The 16,583-nt window shown below is 30.2% G+C and overlaps 1 protein-coding gene across 3 annotated transcripts in view; it reads left to right on the forward strand.

Annotated features, from left to right (window-relative positions):
- The window catches only part of SCN7A (sodium voltage-gated channel alpha subunit 7), a 70,190-nt gene that overhangs the window by 9,387 nt on the left and 44,220 nt on the right, over positions 1-16,583 (forward strand). For all 3 annotated transcript variants that reach the window (XM_023529700.1, XM_011358226.2, XM_023529704.1), the window contains 5 exons: positions 7,801-8,039; positions 11,286-11,398; positions 11,751-11,840; positions 12,875-13,003; positions 14,187-14,278. In XM_023529700.1, the coding sequence (XP_023385468.1) occupies positions 7,815-8,039; positions 11,286-11,398; positions 11,751-11,840; positions 12,875-13,003; positions 14,187-14,278 (649 nt within the window). In that variant the 5' untranslated portion in view covers positions 7,801-7,814. The remainder of the gene's footprint in view (positions 1-7,800; positions 8,040-11,285; positions 11,399-11,750; positions 11,841-12,874; positions 13,004-14,186; positions 14,279-16,583) is intronic.

The following is a 16,583-nucleotide window of genomic DNA, read 5'->3' on the forward strand; positions in this document are numbered from 1 at the left end:
AACTGGCTGAACTCTGGGCAGAATATAATTGCTGAGAATGTGAAAACAAGAGATATAAATCAAAGGTCATTTTAGTCAGAAAAGAGCAAAACAATTTCAGGAGGAAGAAAAAGTTGGAATAAATAAAGTGATAGGCACACCAAAGAGATGCAAGTACAAGAAGCATCTAAGCATATAAATTAGTTATGTAATAAATGAAGTGAAATCTGAGCCGGTTTTGGAGATTTCAGCTTGTATATTCACAGGAGTAACATCTCTTTCAATCAGATGTTAGATCTGTCCTGGTAGCTGCCTGTCATTTAGTCTTCCCATCTACTTAAGTTCTATGCTTGGGATTTCAATTCATCAAGTAATAATTGTGACATATTTTGGATTATATTTATAATAAAAAGAAATATCATTATCTTCTCCTACACATTACTGGAATCTTGGACTCTAAAGAGATATATGTTTTGCTATATTTATCCAGGAGTCATTAGTTTCAACCCTTTGAGCCATATCTCAGTACAAGGAAATAATGGGACTTGGGGTTAGGGAGGAGGGAGAAGATCTATGAAGAGCCAAAATTTTTATAGTATGGTTGATTTTTTTCCATTGGAAATTTTGGGCTGCCACTCCCAACTCATTAGTAAGTTAGATAGGAATTGTTAGAAGAGGAAGCAGGTAGAAGCAAGAAATTTGAAAGCAGCAAGGAAAAAACCCTAAATGTCTGATGATAAAAGAAATAAAGATAAATAAAGCAGAAGAAAACATAAAAAGCAGAACTCTTTAAAATTATTTAAGGATGCCACAGTATTATAGTTGATTACAATTGAATATTACTATTACTTTGATTTATCGGTAAGAAATTAAATTATATTCTGCATATTCTCTTTATAAATTCCAGAAAATATAGCAGAAATTTCAATTAAAAAGATGGTTAAATATAAAAATACAGTGCTTTAAAGGATTAAAAATAGTAACAGCTAGTATTTATTGAGTGTGTAATACCTGGCAGCACTCTACGAGGTGCTTTATGCTTATTAACTCATTCCATGCTCATATTACCCTATAAGTTAAGTACTCATATTATTCTCATTTTATATTTGGGGAAACAGGCATGAAGAAGGTAAGTGCCTTGCTCAAGGATGCAGCTAAAAAGTTCTAAGGTCCAGAATTTAATCTAGATGATCATTTCATAATCGAACACTTAGATGATCTAGCTCCATAACCAAATACTTAAATATAAATATTTCAAATATATAGAAAAGCAGGGAAGGAAGACCCAAATACTCAACACCTAGAGTCATCAATTGTCATTTTATATTTACTTTATCATATATCTATCTATGCATTCCCAAACTATCCATCAGTTCTCCTTATTTTTTGGTGTCTTTCAAAAGAAGTTGCAAACACTAGTAGACCTCATCCATAAACACTTTCAATATCTGTGTATGGTTTTTTTTTTTTTTAAGATAAAACAAAGTAAAATGTATAGACCTTAAGAGTATCATTTGTCATTTTTTTACAAAAGTGTACACTCTGTGCTCCAAATCTCTAACAGGATGTTGAACATTACCACCACCCCAGAAAGTTTCACCTTCTCTTCCAGTCAGTTCCTACTCCACTCCTAGAGATTATCTGTGTGAGTTCTAGCGCTTCATATAAAGTGGTTTATGTAGTTTGTAAGCTTCAGTGTAGGGCTCTTTCAGTCAGCATGTTTTTGGACTCAGGCATTTTGTGTGTGTCTCAGTAGTTCATTCATTTTTATTGCTGAATTGTGTTCTTTTGTATAAATACACCACAGTTTTTATTTTTTCATCTATTTTCTTGATGGGTACCTGGATGGCTTCTAGTTTGGGATTTTAATTACTCCCCAATTTTTTATATTTCCCCACGCATTTATCATCTACCTTTCATTTTATTCCTTCTTGAAGATCTTAATTTACATCTGAAACATCTGAAAGTGTCTTTATTTTATCCTCAATCTTGAAGGGTATTTTTGCAGTATATGGAATTCTAGCTTCACACTTTTTTAAAAAAGATATTGTTACATTGTTTTCTGTTATCTATTTTATTGTGATGAGAAGAAGCCAGTAATCATTCTTATCACTATCTCCTAACTTATGTCATTTTTCTTTAAGTGCTTTCAGTATTTTAACTGTGATACTCTTTATTAGTATTTGATCTATGTGGCTTAAAACATTTATTAACAATGATATATAGAGTTATTTGCTTTCTAAACATTTTTTATGACAAATATTGAATGATAGATGCTTTTCAGTGGGCTGTCCTTGAAATCATTCTATAAAGAATTTCACATTTTGCAAATACACATGATATTTTGTACTCCATTGATTTCAGCTATTTATATATCCATATAACTATGTAACCATATATAATATATATGTACATACACTCATGTATACACATATATTTATATATATGTTATATATATATACACACACACACACACATATATATATAAAAAACACACATGTGTACAATTTAATTATATTTATTAAGCTCCAGATTGATACTTCCAATTAATCTGAATTTTTACTTTTAGATATTTCAGATGCACCTCAAACCCAATAAATACAAAACATTACCTTTCCTTCCCTTAATCTCTAAATTGGTACTTCTCCCATATTCCATATTCTCTATGTGGCATGATAATCGGTCATACAATCCAGATCTTACAGACCTTGTCAGAACCTGTGATCTGTGCAAATAGTTAGGAATCAACTATTAAGTGTTTTTTTTTAATTATGAAGATATCAAACATATCATTTTCTAGTTAATACCTGTTTCTGTTTTTTAAATAATTCTACACACACATACTTAAAAAAATCCATATGGTTACAGAAGTACAAAAGATTAGTAGTAGTCCCTCATAAGGGTGTGCTCTCTATTGTTTCAGCAGCTGCACCTGGAATACATGTTGACTATTTCTATTCTTAGCTATCAAAATACAACTCTGAACAATCTTGCATACATTAATTGGTTTGAGGTTTACCCATTGGGTATGTTCCTACGCTCAAATTGCTAGGTTAAGATGTATATATTTTTTTAATTTAGAAAACTAGGGCCAGATTTCCTTCTAGAAAAGTTGTATCAAGTTACACTACCAAAAAAAGTTTATTAGAGTGCTTATTTCCTCACATACTAGCCAGCACTTTGCTTCATTAAACTAGGACTTCCATTTTAAAGTACTATCAATTCATTTATTTTTGCCTTCTCTTATAAGTTTATTGTTTTTTTATTTTTATTTTACATTTAAATCATTGTGCTATGCAAAATTTATTTGAATGTAAGAAGTGTATGGAGCCAAGAATAATGGGAACTGCCTCATTCTGAACCTGCCCATACATGCTCCATACTTCTTAGATCCTGTGAAACCCTGGAAAAAATTATTATCTGCATTATCTGGTCTTTTCCACTTTGGTTGCAGGAGATCTCCCACATTATTCATACAATAACAAATTCCCTAAGTCTACGTAGAGGATCATCACACTGAGCAGCACCTCTTCCTCTCCAAATTATAGTTCACTGTGCATGAACATCTTAAAGTTTACAAAATTTTACAAAATATTTGACTTTGACAACATTTACATAAAAAATATTCCAGATGATCCCATTTGACATCAACTTGTCAGCTACTCAATGGTTAAGCTAGTGGTTAAATTATCCCATTAAGCCCATTAGTTTTTTATTAATATCACTAAAGTAGTCATACTGAGATATCAGTTGTTTACACTAAAAAATTTACAGCTTCTAAGCACTCTTGTGGTGTGGTTTAAAGGTATTTAAATTAAGATTTAAATACACCTGCATTAGTATCTATCTCCACCACCCAACCAGCTATACAATGAAGTCATGAAAATCATCAATTTCTGTTTCCTCATTTGTAAAATGATGATCACAAGGATGATATACGAGAACATGAGATAATAGAATTTGAAACATCTAGTCTAGTGCCTCAGAAATAGTAGTCACTCAGTAAGTGTGACCATAATTATAATTATCTTAATTATGATAAATATATAATAAATGTTGGCTCATTCGCAAATGCTTGAAAATTATTTTAAGAAAAATACTTTTTTCTATAAGAATGTACTTATTCCTCCCATATTGTTGCTAGTTCTGCTACTTTTAACTGATATCCAAGAGATATGGTTTGCACTTTAATCAACAATATAAAATATTAGTGCGAATGGAACTTGTTAGTGTCCAAACCTGAGTTGACTTTGATATAATTCTTGCCAAAAGCTTACTTTAGCTTTCGATTTTTTTAAAAGGAAATCTAATGGACAGATTAACTATTAATTTTTCTATATTTTTCAGGCTTTACTGTTGTATTAAGATCACTCACCAGAAAGCATAGTGCCTGGACCATATTTTATAAATTCCCCACAGAAATGCTTTTACTGAATTATGATGTAATGATTAATAATTTACAATCGGCCCTTAGCAATCTGGAAGCCATATGCAAATCCATTCCATTTGATAAGCTCTTGCATTTCTTTGTCATACCATAGAAGACAATGACCATGATCAATTCATTCACATAGTCAATAACCCATAGTAGTTTCATTCAACATCAGAATCATCACTAAAGAAATCTTCTGGGATGACTGAGTTAAGAGAGAGAATTAGCACTGACAGAGTCAGTACTGTGGTCCAGGGGTTCTATGTATGGTCTGTTTAACTTCTATGACCTTGGAAATACATGAGGAATTTCAAAGTTTATATTTGAGGTAATATGGCTCAAGCTATGTTATGATACTTGGAAAAAATAATGTTCTCCTTGAGTCTTTTCTGCTTCAACTAAGATACCCTCCATTCTTTTAACTGGTCTATAGAAGGTGTGCTTTGAATCTAATTAATGTTCTGATTCTATTTGAAGACCATCCAGTTTAGGTACATGAGTTTTGTGTGGCCATGAATTACAACAGAATAGAGAAAGGCTGCCTCCTTTATATTCCTTAAATCCAGATAAAGATTACATAGTTTTCTTGGTAGATACAAATCAATATTGATTTATATTGCAATTACTATTAAGTAAAACCCCTTAGAAGTTTTCTCTGCTACAAAAACATATTTCTTCTATACAGTACTTGTGGAGATGGAATGCTTTGGTCCAAATTTCAAAACCATACATATAGTCCTCTTATATTTTATTCCACTAGATTTGGCCCACTATTCTAACACATAAAAATATTATCACAATAAAAAATTTATGTTTACTTCCTGCCTATTATGTGGCAATCACTGCACTAGGTATTTTCATCCATATTGTTTTATTTTATCCATATTTAACTCAAAGAGGAATCCCAATTTTATGACTGATTGGTTCAAGAATATTATGTAATCTGACTGAGACTTCTCAGAACGTTAGTAACAGAACTTAGCATCTGAATGCAGGTCTATCTAATTTCGAAGTTCGTGATTTTATTTATTTTATTGGTTTATATTAGCCTACAATCATAAGTCATTCAGAAACCATTTAATTCAAGCAATTCCACATAAGGAATTCAATTTTGAAAGTTCATTAACTATTTTAAAAGAAGATTACATATGTAAGGGCAAATTTCACTTGTCTATAACCTGTGTTTATAAATTGTACTTATCCAAAGAATTTCGACTCCCCTAAATAAAGTTGGATATGTAAGGTGTTATTATATATGTGATTGTACGTACATGGTGTATATAAATAATTCATAACAAACTTTTAATGTGTTAGCTTTGTGCATGATATTGAGCAAGATATTTGGAAAATGAGTAAATTTTAAGATAAACAATTGTTAGTTTTCATACCATTAGTCTGAAAAAAGAGCTCCAAATAGATATATGTTAATATTCCTATGCCATATTTCTCTCCTTAAAATTGCTTCACACCCCACCTTTGTAATGTCCTTTGAGGGACTTAAACATAAGAAGCCACCGCTATTATGAAAATGTCCCTCTCTCTGGTCATAAATGACTGAATCAAGGGGAAGGAAATCTATAGGCTGGGCTAGACCAATTAAGAGCATCTTTTTATTTATAGTTTTTCAGATAAAGATTATAGGCATATGGTAGAAACTTAAACTGAGAAATCAAATAAAGATGAGGCTGGGATGGTACTTTTTATGTGCCTTCTTAGAAATAAGCAAAGGAAGCCATATTTTAGATAGGATTCAATAAAAAAATAAATAAAAAAAATAAAGCCCAGAAAACTGTGATCCCATGGAAGACTATAAGGAGTCATCCCAGTACTTAATTTTTCATTTTTTTTCCCAGGACATAGAAATGGACTACACATTCTGCCCTTGGAAGTCTATGAGATTGCCATTTGTATATTTAAACTATCTCCCACATGCCATTCATTTATGTTATGGGCAGGAGTCTGGTTCTTGAAAGCATTAGTACTCCATTAAGATTAATGTCTTTTCTTATTTTCCATTAATAGATAAGTAATGGTCTAAACTATTAAACAACTCAATTTCAATCAATGGTGTAAAATTCTGGTGCAAAATATGTGTGAATACATATGTGTGTAATTTCTGTTTTAGGAAAATGTTATAGAAGGAATTCAGCTAAGGCCAGCACTATAAGAGACAAAATATACTCTTTCAAAATGCCACGATATCAAGTACAGAATTTCTTATTCTTAATTGCAATACTAACATTACAAAGAGGGTTAAGGGGAATGAATAAAGAATAATTAATTGTCACTGAATAGGATCATTTGAAGAAGTAGGTTTTGACAGGAATTAGGTTGGAGAAAATCGGCAAAAGAACATATTTTTATGTGAGAAGAAAGAGCAAGGTTCACGAATGGGGAATTGATGCATAAAATTTTATTGAATGAAGACTAACATGAGTGGCTTGTAGAATGATTTGAAATAGGTAAAGACTAGAATAAGGGAAACCTGTAAAGACTACTACAGCAACCCAGATACAGAATTACAAAGATGACTTACCTGATGTTGATATCTAAACAATGGATAATATTTAAATACATAATGAAAAATAATTGTAAAGAACATTATTCTCTTCAGCAGAATTGATACCAAAAAAAATTTCATGAGTAATTTTCAAGATAATTAGTTTGTATTTGTATCTTTGTTTTCACAATGGCTAGAAGGTTAAAGAGTGATTCTAGCCATGGGGAAAAACAATAAATTTAGTTTTTTACTTAAGTTTCTGTCATTGGTGGATTAGCCACATAGATAAGTGAGGGAAGATAGTATTTTGGGGAATGTACTTGGTAAGTATCCATGTACAGTAATTAAAACTCTGTGTTTGCCTATGCATTCAACAAGAAGAATATAACAGAGGTGGAAAGACAGAACTTTAAGGGATATCAAAGTTAAAAATTGGAAGGAAGAACTGAGTCAAGGGAAGTTATCAGAGCTATAAGAAGAGTGAAACCCAGAGTCAATGAAAACTGTGTTTAGGGAAATAAATCTAGTCAATGTTTAAATGCAAATGAGGATGAAATAATTGTATTTTCCCATATCCCACCCCTCTCCCCCAAATCTCTCACTACTTTAGAACTCTTTCATTATAAGGGAGAAATGGAAAGGAAGATTTCAGTAAAAGAAAAAGATTCAATAGATAAGTAAATGAAAGAGTGAATTACTCATGACATTACAAATTAAGGCTAATATTAAATTTAACAAAACCTAGTTTAACAATTCAAGTTTCTACAAAACTCAGGAATCTTCTTTGAATGCATGTATTCAGTTTGCTATTCTCTTTTATTCATACCCTAAGCTTTTGTAATTTAAATTTTATAAAGAACTAAAAAAAAAAAAAATACATTTCTTGCAGGGGCAAAATTGAAAATGGCTTCCCCAGAACCTATGAGCCTTGTCCCTTTCACCAGAGAGTCTCTTGAACTTATGGAACAGCGTATCGCTAAAAAACACAATGAGGAACAGCAAGAAGATTTAAAGCCAAATACTGACTTGGAAGTTGGAAAAGAGCTTCCATTCATTTATGGAAATCTTCTTCAAGGAATGGTGTCAGAGCCCTTGGAAGATGTGGATCCATACTACCAGAATAAAAATGTAAGGATTAATTGAATTTATTATGTCTATATTTTTAGTAGACATGCAGAAATGTAATGAAGATAGGATAAAAAGAGAGAATAAAGAATAAATTAAGAGGTAATCTTGTTATAGAAAACTGCATAACGAATTTCACACGTATTTGAGATTTTTATCTAAAATGCTAAAAAATTTTGCCTAGTTAGTTTGGAGTTACTTTATTTTGTGATAGGCTATACTGTTATGACTTAATATGATGATTTGTTTTGTGGGAGTATGATGATTGGCTACTTAAGGTAATCAATTTTAAAACAACTATAATATAAAATTTCCATTATATTGTACATAATTTACATTATATTGAACATAATTTCAAATGTTCAACTGATGAGCTCCCTGAGTAGTTAAGAAAATGAAGCCAAACTAAATTTTATTTGTCATTTTTGTTCATTCATACATTCATATCCCATCTTTTCTCCACAGTGACTTGACGAATCTACTAAATATTTGAATAATCTAAGAACAAACACAAAATCATAAAAAAATAAGAATAATTATGTTTAAGAAAGGCAGAGATCTGTGTGGACTGACAGAACTGGAAGGATCTTCATTAAGGAAATAAAATTTGAGTTATAGCTTAGAGCAGTGGTCTCCACCCTTTTTGGCTCCAAGGACTGGAGCGCCTATGAGAATCTAATGCTTGATGATCTGAGGTAGAGATGAGGCAGTGATGCTAGATGCTAGCACTGGAGAGTGGCTGCAAATACAAATGAAGCTTTGCTCTCTGCCCGCCGCTTACCTCCTGCTGTGTGACCCAGTTTTTCTTAATAGCCACATCTAGGAACCAGACTCTGCTAGGGGTTAGTGACCCCTGGCTTAGAGAACATTTCAAATTTTAACAGCAAAGGGAAAATCTTCTATGAACACGCAAGAACCGAAGTTAATTCTGGAATAGAGAAGAGCAGGGTGATGATAGAATTGAAACCCTTGCAGCTATGTTGCATATTGTGGGAAATAAAATGCAGTAATGGAGATGTCAACATGGATTTAATGTGATGGCCAAAAGACAGATGTGATGAATGAAATATTTAAGTAAGGTTAATCTGGAGATTTCTCAATTACTATTTCATGGAAGAGATAGGATCAGAAAAATGAAATAGGAGAAAGAGTAACCCAGGCTTGAAATAAAACTGAGAACAGGAGGATTTCAAGACCGACTAATAATGCCAAAATTTCCAGCCTGGAAGAATAGTGGTGCTACTGACAAAAATGAAATAACTACAGAAAAAAAAAAAGATTAAGTTTGGGGGAGATGAGGATTACCTCCATTGTGGACAAATATAATGTAAAACTCTTGTAGAGCATTTAATGATATTAACAAATGGGTGAAATGCAATTGAACAAAAACTCTGGATGGAAGGCAAAATGATCATCGTGTTTACAACTCTTTTGAATACTTTGCCTTGTGGAAGAATATTGGCATTTTACAGTGTAAATGTATATATTAACAAAAAGACTCCAGAATCTCTGGTAGCCTCCATGGACATTTTGCAACATTAGCTATAAAACACCTGTAAAATCTTGAAAACGTATTAGTGAAAATTTAAGTCCTTATCTCAATTATCTATGCTTTCAGTTTTTGCTATGCTTAAGTCATAACAGTAACCTTAAAGATAACTCTAATATAGCAGAATTCTGAGTTCTTTGTAGTATATAAAGAGTGGTAGGCAAATCTAGGTTTGTTACTGAAGGAAAGAACACACAAATATTTTGAAAGATAAACCAAGCTAAAAACTGCAGAGATAGCTTAGTACAGTATATGTACTAAGCTAGCTTAGTAAAGTATATGTAGTTAATGATGACACAGTTATTAAAATTTTGGATTATATTCTATTCTGTTAAAGGAGGAATATAAATTAACAATTCTAAAATTAAATAAACATTTTAACACTTAAACATTAACTGGAAAATTATTACATCTGTACCTATTGTTTTACAATGATATATAAGCTGGTTGAATGTATGTACATCTTCTGTGAAGTTTAACATTGTTCTGGAAAATACACAGAAAGCACATTCTAAATAATCAGATCTATTTTCTTTGGTCCTATTAATTTTCTCTTTGCATTTAAAATAGAAATATGAAAATAATTACGTGATAGGCCAAATGTGCACAGATTGTATTTTGGAAAAGTTACTTATTGAGGAAAATTATAGCACAGTTTGATTTTCATTTAGAACATGTATTCAAAAAATATGGACAAATATATATTTATGTCCAGTAATATATTTGGAAATATACACAAATATCAATACCGATATGTGGTTACCATATATGCCTCTGCGTAATTATGTAATTATACATTATGTATAATTATATAATTATACATTACGTAATACTATAGTATATGAGATTATATTTAATACATGTCATTTTAGTATATTATAGTATATTGTATTATATGACATTATATACTATATTATAATTATGTAATATTCAGTATTATGAATTTATGCACATGCCATAATAAATTATTTTTCCAAATAGATATGTATATATGTATGTGTGTATATGTGTATCTACATCTACACAGACATACACACTATATGTGTGTACAATATATGTGTACACACATTTTCACTGTGTGTACACATATATTGTAGATAAATACACATATACACACATACATAAATATGACTCATTTTTAGGATATTTTTGATCTTTCATTATTTTGGGTTTTAATGCTTCTGTGTCTCAACATATTATTTTTACACGATGTAATATATGTTTATGTCAATTATAACATACAAGCGGGGTTTTATACCAGAAAACTGGTAATGATTAACATAATGTTTCAGTGCATTGTTATTTTTACTATTGTATTCTGCACCTTATTTACTTTAAAATAAAATTAACTTTTATTTACATTTATCGAATTCTTGTATATTTAAATGCATCACCACAAACCTTTAGGATACAGTTTTCTTTCTATTAGTTCTGCAAGAATACTTGGGATTGGTATGTGGCAAATGGCTTTCTTAGGTAGAACACTGCCCCCCAAAAAAAAAAATAGTGGTAAGATAAGCCTAAATATCAGTGAAACGAGTTTTTAAAAGGACTATTTAATTTCATTTGTAAAAGACTATCAAAATATAAGAAATGTATAACTGTTGAATTCATGGCTGAAATGAACAATGGCAATATGTTACATAATTGGTTTTAGTTCGTAGTTTTAATTTCACTTGATGCTCTTTTTCACCTTACAGACTTTCATTGTAATAAATAAAAAGAGAACAATCTTCAGATTCAATGCTACCTGGTGTACATTGTCTCCTTTCAATTCAATTAGAAAAACAACTATTAAGATGTTGGTACATCCATATCCTTTTTTATTGGCTTTAGACTGTACTAATATCAAATGCAACAATTGTATTCAAATATTGCTGCAGTTTTTTTATCTTTTGAATTGATATAGCATTTTAGGTCATATTGAAATCTGGATTATAACTGCACCGTGTTCCATTTCTGAGAATACATTTAAATATATTTTCTAGTATGCACAGTAGTGATAAATATTAACAAATCTTAATCTTAATTGTTTTTAATATGAATAGTATATATATTTGACATTAAGAAACTTTTATTTCATATGTGTATATATATATATAAACAGATTTTAGAGCATATTTCCAATATTATTTATTATCTATTATTCCTTGACTGTAACCTACCTTTTTCCGACTGTTCATTTTAATGACTGTCCTGACTGACTGCATATATATGTCCTTGACTGATTTGCCAAAATGGGGGCCAGCATTACAGTAAGTTATATGATTATGTATAATCTCATGTAAGATTATACTTTATATTTAACATATATTTAACATATGGTATTACAGTACATTATATACTATATATTATAACATCATGTAATTTAATATTTATATTTTATATATAATATACTGTTTGTTGTACATAATGTAATATTTATACACATACCATGATTAATGAATTTTCCAAATAGAAACAAATATATATATATATAACAATCAGTTTTAAAGTTTTTCTGCACTTTCATTATCCTTAGTTAGATTTTAAATGCTTCTATTTTCCAACCTGTTAAGTTAACATTATGCAAATGTTTGAGTCTTTAGCTATGTGTTTATGTCTGTGCTATCATTCAAATGAAGTTCTTTTTTAAAGTTAATTACTAATGATTAATATGTCGATGCCTCAGATTACTATTGCTATCTCACACCTGATTTGCTTCAAACTCAAATAACATTTCTTTCCATTCGGTAAGAAAGTTATTTCTTTTTCTTCCTTTCTGTTCTACTTCTTTTCTCTTTCCTGAGGGATATGAGTAGTTTCACTTGCATTAGACTACAGAGGTAGAAAGGTCCATTAAATTTTCTAGGAATAAAGGTTTTCTTGATGCTATCTCTCAAGTTTAATCATTCTTAAAACTAATTGACTTTAGAAGGTAAATATTATACTCATTGACCATAAAAATCTTTGTATATGCATATAATAAAATTAATTCTTTCACATGCTTTTACAATTCAATTAATTATTGTGTGATTCTCAATGTGGAATAAACTTGATACTTTCATCAAGGACTCGAAAAAACTGATAGTCAAATTTCATAGTTAATGCCATCAGACATAGTCCACCCTAGAAGCCCTATCTAAAGCCCTATCCTATGGTTTAAGGGACACATGCTTTTTTGATTGTTGTCTGGTGGTTGATTTGTTGTTGGTTGATTGGTTGCCAAATAGTTATCACAGACATTGTATTTCAGAGCTGACAACATATTATTTTCACTTTTAATGTATATGTGAAAATTTTTCTGCAGGAACACTTTGCTTGGAATTTACACACTTGAAATACTTATAAAACTTACTGCAAGAGGCATCTGGGCAGGACCTTTTTATTTCTTTGGTGATCCGTGGAACTGGCTTGATTTCACTGTAACTTTGTTTGAGTGAGTGTTTCTTTAAGTTACGAAAATCTTGATACCTTTCTAAGCAAATGCTTTTCATAAAAAATATTGAGGATAACAAAATTTTCGGCCTGCAAAAATTTGAAAATAAAGAATATTTCATAAATTACAGTTAAAATGAGTTCTCTTAGGTAACTCCTACCGAGCTAGTCCTTGGAATAGGCAATAAAAATTAAAGGAATGGAGTATTATTTCTGTTTTCTATATGAAGCAAAGATGATAGGGGTAGAATATTTGCTTTTAAAGTTTTTATTTTCAGTGAGCAGAAAATCTGGAGACTTATGTATTTATTTTTTCAATGCGTCTGTTTAATGTACTCTGTGTTATGACTGAAGAAATGATTGCTGGCATTAAATTCCTGTTAAAGTAATTTAAAATTGATGTTCTATTTATAGACTTCAGTTTAAATTAAAAAAAATAATCTTTGTAAAGGTCAGTAATCAGTGTCTGCAATGTTGTAAGCAATCAAAAAATAGTAGCTAATATCATTATAATTATTATCATTGCAATCACTACTGTTTCTGTTATTTGTCATTATTTCTGGTATTGCTGTTATCAAACACTTAGCTAATACAGCTAACACTTTCATAGCTCTTAGTACGTGCCAGATGTTCTTCTAAGTGGACCCTGTCCATAGGCAATCTGGATACAGAGTCTGTGCTCTTAACCACTATGCACCTTGATTTCTGCTATCATCACCATTACCATTATCATCATCATCATCATCATTATCACTATCATCAAAATCACCACCACCATCATCTAAAGTTTAAATCCTTAAAAAGGAGCTTATTCCTTTAAAAAAACTATGAATTTTAAATTTCTTTTTATTAGATAACAAATTATTTATAAACATGATATACAGTATTTGATATGGAATTAAGAGTACTCACAGTGTCAAAATTTTATAAATGCTCATAATTTGTGGATTAATATTTACATGGCTACTTTGCATTTGTAGCAATCTTTATCTTCCAATCAGTAATAAAATTATTTGCAAATGAAATAATGAGAGCAAGGGAATTATAATGAAATAATAATTACTATCTATAATAATAATAATGGATATATGGTTTTAAAAATAAGTTTCAAAGAATATAAAAAGGCAAAGAGAAGTAGCATAGACTCAATGTGACTTCTAAATAACTCTTAACTAATTCCACAGGCACGTAACAAGCTATTCGCCTCTAAACTTCGTTTCGACATTTAGAATTGCAAGAAATTTGAGAATTTTGAAAATTATCCCTTTAAACCAAGGTAAGTAATGGCACCGAATTTTTTCTTTTTGTTTTTTTTTTTTTTGTTTTTATGTACTCCCATATATTCACTGGAACTCCTCTGTTATTATTTGAAGATATATAAATTGAGTAGTGGTTCAGCTTTGAAATCAATGAATTATCTGATCTTGAAATTTACTTCTGCCACTATAGGAAAGGCACGAAAAAAATAGCACATTTGACTGTTATTTATTTATATAGAGATGAGTTTACTACTTATGACAAAACGCAGAGATTAATCAAAAATCTTTTTCTATTTTTTTATTTATTTTTATATCTTAAATATGAACTTTTATAAAATTGTTCCTAGACTTCTAAGAGAGATAACAGTTTACACAGATATCTAATCTACTTTCTTCTTTTCCTTATTGCATCTAAAATCCAGATGAAATCAACAAAGTAATATAAAATAAAATACATTCCCTTTTGCTGTGAGTGCTTAGATAGGGTGCATTCCATATGCCACAAAGTTCAATGAAATTATGCTAAATAAGGTTGTGACTATGTTGATGGAAGATGCTGAGGACTACTTATAGCTCTCATTCTTGAAGATATCCTAAAAAGCCCACCAATACCTAACTTGTTATTCAAAATTAATAAAAACAGTCAGATAGGAACAGCTCCACCCAGAGTTCTTTTGGCTGCTATGAGTCAGAATATTATGAAATAGTTGGGTCAATAAACCCAGGGGCAAGTGTGATAATACCAAAAGTAAGATCTTATATGGTGAAATTACAGTAGATACAGTTTCATTTTTGATGTAGAGAGTACATTTGTTCAAAATAAGAACTTAAGTTTGATACAGTTTCTCAAATTAGATTTATTTTATCTAAAATATTAGATGAAAAAAAGTAAGAAATTAAATCAGAAATAAACTCCACAAGAAATATACCTGAACTAAAACAAAATGAAAGTTTAAAAAATAAAAAGAAAGGGAATGTCATACTAGGAAATCAGAATCAAAATTGGCATATGGTTCAGAACTTTGAATGGTAGATAACAATGAAAATTATTAATAAATTTGATTCTGTAAAATTGGATGGTGACTTTTTTACCTTCAAACAAAATGTCACCACTTAAATTAAAACTCACAAAAAATTTGCTTTATATGTATATATGTGTGTGTATGTACATATACATATATATACACACATATTCTTATTTAAGAATTGCCACTCTTAAAAATAATTTCAACAAAACAATATGACAAAAATTTCCAGTACAATAATATTTAGAGAACTCATGATAGTTACCAAATAAAAAGTAGACAGTGAAAATATACATATTTTTAAAGTTTGTTATGGTAATCAGAAATTACATCAAAATACAGTGATTCAATTTTTTTCTAATAAATTGAAAATAATGCTTTCTTAAAAATCTTTTGTTTTTAATGAGGCATGACTATATACATGTAGTAGTCTGATTTATACATTGTTTTAACAGCTGTTAAAAGAAATTTGAATATATCTATCAATACATAAATGTGGTCATATATTTTGACACAGAAATTCCATTTCTAATATAACACTTAAAAAAGACTAGCATATAGCAAAAAAAAAAAATTAATGGCATAATTCCAAGTGGCAAAAGTAGGCTGTAAGCATGTATTTTAATATTATTAATTTAAATTGAATATTTAATCTAGATATCACATTTTTTTAACCACAGGAATAACTTTATTTCAACCCTATTCTTTTATACTCAAGACATCCAATCATCCGAGGAAGTCATTTAAAAAAGAGATTTGCAATAATCACAGTAATATATGAAATATAGGTATTATTATCCTCATTTTAAAGATAATAAAATGGAGGCATAGAAATATTGATAATTTGCTCAATATCACAGAGCTGGTGTGTTCTCATCCATTTTTGAGCTGAGCAGTTATTAGGATCCTAAATATAAACAGACCAACAAATAAGAGAGAAAGGGAAAAAGAAAGGAAGAAAGGGATAAAGGAAGGAAGGAGGGAGGGTAGGAATGAAAGGAATAAGGAAGGGAGGAAAGAAGGAAGGAAGGAAGGGAGGAAGGGAAGAAGGGAGGAAGAGAGGAAGAGAGGGAGGGAGGGAGGACGGAAGGGAGATAGGTAAGTAGGTTGTAGTTTCATCTATGAAGTACAATTACATTTTTTTTTTGTCTCTTATTTTCTGTTTTCAGAATTAGGCATGTATTTAATAATTAGAAAAATGAATGTGCTTAAATAAACCCAACTTTAAGTTTGAATTCTCAATTAGTAAGTACTCTAAGTACAACCTGCATATATCGCAGTTGTGTATTATTCTCAT

Source organism: Pteropus vampyrus, unplaced genomic scaffold (genome assembly GCF_000151845.1).
Source record: "Pteropus vampyrus isolate Shadow unplaced genomic scaffold, Pvam_2.0 Scaffold2, whole genome shotgun sequence".
Taxonomy (NCBI): Eukaryota; Metazoa; Chordata; class Mammalia; order Chiroptera; family Pteropodidae; genus Pteropus; species Pteropus vampyrus.